Below are 5,123 nucleotides of genomic sequence, written 5' to 3'. Positions count from 1 at the left end.
ATTTCTGCCCCCAGCCCTTTGGTCAGTGCTGAACTGGCAGGAGGAGTGCTGTGGTGCAGCAGGGCTCAGACCCAGGGTGCTGCAACAAAGGCTACTCTTGAAGGATGTGCTGATGGTACTGAATCCAAATCCTGGCTCCCAGACTATGTGATTATAATCTAAAATCAGCTGGTCTAACTGAGAAATAATGTCACTGAACTGAATGGGAATTGCACAGGCAAGTTTAATGTGATTTTATGGATAATCCTGCATTGCTTGCAGTGGAAACACTGCAGGATGCAGAGGAGGTGGGGACTGGGAACAAGCTGAAAGCTCCTCTTGCTGACCCTGTTGTGTGATAAACAAGAAAGGAAACAAAGTCAGGGAGGGGAAGTGATAAAATCGAATTATCCTTTGGGGCAATGTTCTAATCTAGGCTGAGCTGATTAGTCATCCAGAACAATTAAAATACTGCTTTATAATATTTAAGTAACTTAACCTCTGCAATGACTGCCGTATATGGGGATGGCATTACTCACTGGGGAAGGGAAAAGTAGATACACAAAATGATCTCATTCTGCTGAAGTCTTTAGAACATGAACACATACACTGGGAGTGATTGTGATCAAACAAACTTCAACTGGGACTCGACAAAGAGCTTGTTTATAGCTCCAAGGCAAACGGGCAGACACTAACAGGGCTGTGTCCCTTTCCCGTGCATGCATCAGCCTCCATTTCAGAAAATACTCTGCTCCATTAAGTGCAATTAGAATATCTGAACTCTTACGAGGCCTTGATAATAGACTATTTCTTTTATCAGATCAAGTATCAGGGATTAAACTCCCGGTGTTTTGCATCCAAATGAGATTTCTACTGGAACAGAAATATTTGCGTTTAGAGTTGATTGTGTGAAACATCGTGCTACAATTTGAATGATCCTTTGATGACTGGGCTTTTGGGTTACAAGTTCCAATGTGAGTATTTTGTACAGAATCTCTAATTTCTCTGGAGCATAATCCATCATTCTGTGATTACCATTCATCTAGTCAGATCATTTGCTGTCTCTGTTCTTGTTTAACAGATCCTGTTGCAGTCCGGGAGGAACTGGGAAGCAGAGCACACAAAGGAAAATCCGTGGTTTACCCTACAGAAAAGGTTTCTTCACGTTTTGCAATGTATCCGCAATGTGCCGGGTAAGTCAGTAAAACACGGTCCCGGAGCGAACACGAACCCAGCGCTCGCTGATGAACAATCGGGCTGTTCTTCGTGGCCAGCCCGAAGCGGAGAGGTTTAGCGGCCTCTAATGCCCTCTGATGGACAAATGCATCGGAGCGGCGTCCTCGGAGCCCGCGGAGAGCGGGGAGACACCGAAGTGTCTGAGCAGAGGAGGAGCTGCAGCTCTGCCAGGGAGGCCCCGGGCTCTCCTTGGGAGCCTGCCCGCTCCGGGTTAAACCCCGCCTTTAAGGGTTTGTGGCTGAGGAGTTTAAGTCACCTCTTACTAAAACCGGGGAGATCCCTTCCTTTCTCCCTGCCTTCCTCCTTTACTTAGGTTTGTTTGCTTGGCTTCTTTTAAGAACAGGGTGGAAATATTTTTGACCCTGATGGCAGATTTGGCACAGTTCCCTCACAATGACAGCCCATCCATCAGGAATTGGGATCAAACCTGTGCCTTACAGAGGACTGCTTCCAGAAGGGATGGGAGGTTTCTGGACCAAAGCTGATAAATAGAAACTGAAAAGTGTCACTCAGCGTATTTGAGCCTCTGCTGGAGTGTTTGACAAATGCTGGTGAAAATGCGAGACTGGGATGGGAGGAATGGAGAGAAAAAAGTCAAAGGAGGAAATAGAGTCAGAAGAAGAAAAGGTTTATAAATAAACTATTTGAGTTGAAAACACAAAGTAGAGGAAAGCAGAAGACAAAGATGTGAGCGGGCAAAAAAAAAAAATCCATATTGTCTGTCAAGAAGCCAAGAGAAGTGTCACCTCCAAGAGCCAGTTCAGGTGTAATTCCAGAAAGGCCCAGATCTCCTGGGTACAGTGTGGGTGATGTTCAGAAATTAACTGAATCTGAAATGGTAAAATGCATCAGAAAGGAAGGAAATGCCACAGGGCTTCTACCTTTGAAGGGGACTTTATTGAAGGTGTTGTTAGCTGATGGTATCTATGACATAGGATCAGCACCTTCACTCCCCAGCAAGGACAAAGTGTGAGCTGAGAATTCCCTGAGGTTTTCCTGCAGACCTGGCCAGGTTGTTTCCACCGTGTGCCTCAACCTTCTCATCTGCTTCCTCGTCCTCTAACTCAGGCAAAAAGCAGAAGTGCCAGAATACCTCCAAGGCAGTGATTCAAGGGCCATTTTTGGCTGGATTAAAAACATCCATGGCTGGAAATTTCACGAGGGGGACTCCTCCCACACAGATAGATTTCCAGCTCACACTTTATGCCTTGGCTGTTCAGGCTCTAAAGCTCTGCTGAGAGGGAATAGAGACATGGCAGGGATTTCCCTGTGCCATGTGACTCCTGCCACTAGTGCCACTTTGACAACCACGATGGGAAATTTTTAGTGACGAAAAGTCATTGGCATTCACACCAAAACCTGACAACACTCTGTGGATGCCTTAGGCTACAATTCCTTGTTTTAGTTTACATAGAAGCTTAAGGAAGAACATAAAAAAGCTCTTGCTAAAGTGTCCTTAAAAATCCACAAGCAGGAGTTTGTCAAGACTGCTGTCAAGACTGCTGAAGAAATGGTGGCACAACTCAAGAGTTACCAGAAGCTGGGGAACTTGGAATGGTTCATCCTCCAGCTGGCTGTTACAGACTGTCCTGTGTCTGCCTGGGGGAAGGCAGAATCAGGTGGGGGGTTCATGGACCCACAGGCAGGGTCTGGCACAAAAATTAATAGTAGAGATATTGTGGGGTTTTGGGGGCAACAGTGGGAGAATGGGTCTCCAGTCTAAATAATGGCTGAAATTTTTCTGTGAGTTTGGGGAAACACTGTGAGAGTTTCCAACACCACCATTCAAACCCCTGCATCTAAAATCTGGGAATACTACAGCAAATCGTGTTTGCTTTTAGGGAACAGATTTGCTTTGGGAAAAACACTGCCAGAAGCAGGAAGAAGCACTGTTTGTTTTGTTTAGTACATTTTGAAGGGAAGAAATAGCCTGTCCTTTTCTACCTCAGTCAGGAGTTCCCAGGATGCTTCTCTCTGATCTAATCTTATCACCCCGATTTCTTTCTGGCATTTTGGGACATGTTTTCCACAACCATATCAGTCAGCTGAAGCCCTTTTCCTGCCCCTACATGAATTATTATTGTTTAGATTTTGGCAGAACGTAGAGATCCCTGTGAAGATTGTGGCTGGATTGCCTTCAGTGGAGATTATTCCTGCCTGATTACTGTGGGACACCGAGGGGTCAAATATATAAACAGTTGGAAAAGGAGACAAGAAGGGCCCAGCGGGGTCAGTTCTGCCTCCAGCAGGGAAACCCAGCCCCTAGGTTTAATTGTGAGTTAATAAACCGTCCTGGGTAAGAGCTGTGCTGCACTGAACCCGTGGGGTGTTTTGTGTTCATCTCTGTGCATTTGGTGTCCGTGTTTAGTGTTCTCTGCCTTTGCACTCCCTGTGACAAAGCCTTTGCTCTGACTCTGGGATCTCACCTGGTGCTGGCCCTGCCTCAGGTGTCCTCACACCCACAGCAAATCCGGTTGGAGCTGCAGTTCTTGGGAACAGAGCCCCAGCTTCCCCCTGGGGAGATTCTGGTGATGAAACAAAGCCCTGCACAGACCACGCAGGTGTGATTTGGGTACAGGACTGTATAACCAACACAGAGGAGGCTTTTCTGGAGCACCAGACAACAGTTAGCTTTGGAAACCTTCCTGAAGCAGGGTAGTGCTGGTCATGACTGCCCTAGGAGCAGAGGGATCAGTGGCTTCACTCCACAGCACACAGCAAATGGATGCTCCATGACCCAGGGCACTCCAGAGCCAGGGCTGGGCTCCCATTGGAGCCCGTGGGGATGCTCTCTGCATTTCCTAACAGGCAGAACCGCAGCATGTGCAGGCAGAAACGACTCATTATTCTTCACCCAGTTAATTGGGTTTTTTCTTAAATAAGATATTTGCAATTGATTTTCATCTTTTTATATAACATCTGCTCTTCCAATATTAGCTGTCACCCAAGTTCCTGGATTTGATGCTAGAATGCAATGGAATTGTTTGTCCTGTAAATCCAAATTACAGGATTTTTATTGCTCATAATTTACAAGGAAAGTTAACTCAGGATAAATTTGATATTGCTATTGCTGGTAATAATTCCTGTGTGCTGTGATAACAGCAAGACTCTCTGAGTCACATCGAGGCCCTGGCTGAGTGGGGGGACAGAAATTCCGTTTGATTCTCCAGTTCTTCTGCCAATTTTAAATCCGCTGTTCCAGAGCCCTCACCTCAAGCTGCATCTTTATTTATATAATCAGAATTTCAACGGTACTGTAGCATGAAAGAACATTATTTTGTGCTTCTGTTTACCCAGAAGGAAAAACAAATTAACATTCCCAAGAAGGAAAGTGGAAGTGGATGTTTATTTGTGTGTATCCTACTTTTCTGAGTCACCGAGTAAACAGTTGGCCGGGGCTGGTGACCAGGCTGGGGACGAAGGTGCCACACTCGGATCTGCAGTTACTGTCAGAGTTCTGCAGTGAAGACTTGGAACGTTAACAGAATAAGTTAATTTATAGAAACACTCGGGTTTATATTTGAAAGGTAGAATACAGCTTTGCATTCCGGCCTGAGACAGCAAACCTGTGGGTGATCTGTCAAGCACAGCGGTTGGAGGTGGCCACCGCAGGGGGGATAAAGCATCGGCCAAGGGTCCTGTGGGCAAGGGGAGCGGAGATGGTCCTGTGAGATGCCGCGGACACGCTGGGCTCCGCGGGGCGAGCAGGTGGAACAGTCACCGACACCTGCGGCCAGGGCAGGGGCGGGGGCGCCAGCAGCTGCGGGGTAACTGCGCTCGGGGGGGGTTTCGAGGGCGGTTTGTGCAATTCCAGCGCTCGGGATGCCTTTTGCGGACCCCGCCCCGCGCAGGCCCCCACCCGCCCAGGACCCGCCCACCCGCACGCCCAGCGGAGCCCAGCGTGTCCG

General features: G+C 47.5%; 1 protein-coding gene across 3 annotated transcripts in view; it reads left to right on the top strand.

Annotated features, from left to right (window-relative positions):
* Positions 1–678: 678 nt before the first annotated feature.
* LOC121672247 (neurofibromin-like) overlaps positions 679–5,123 on the top strand; it is a 30,628-nt gene continuing 26,183 nt past the window's right edge. The window contains exons 1-2 of one of the 3 annotated variants that reach the window (XM_042044843.1): positions 679–953; positions 1,061–1,172. In XM_042044843.1, coding sequence (XP_041900777.1) covers positions 1,164–1,172 — 9 coding nt within the window. In that variant the 5' untranslated portion in view covers positions 679–953; positions 1,061–1,163. Of the gene's footprint in view, positions 954–1,025; positions 1,173–5,123 lie in introns of all 3 variants that reach the window. The other 2 variants (XM_042044841.1, XM_042044842.1) reach the window with 2 other exon arrangements.

Source organism: Corvus kubaryi, unplaced genomic scaffold (genome assembly GCF_017639235.1).
Source record: "Corvus kubaryi isolate FWS band 111438036 unplaced genomic scaffold, C.kubaryi_AGA036_p1.0 45528, whole genome shotgun sequence".
Taxonomy (NCBI): Eukaryota; Metazoa; Chordata; class Aves; order Passeriformes; family Corvidae; genus Corvus; species Corvus kubaryi.
This window is presented reverse-complemented; position numbering and strand designations above follow the sequence as displayed.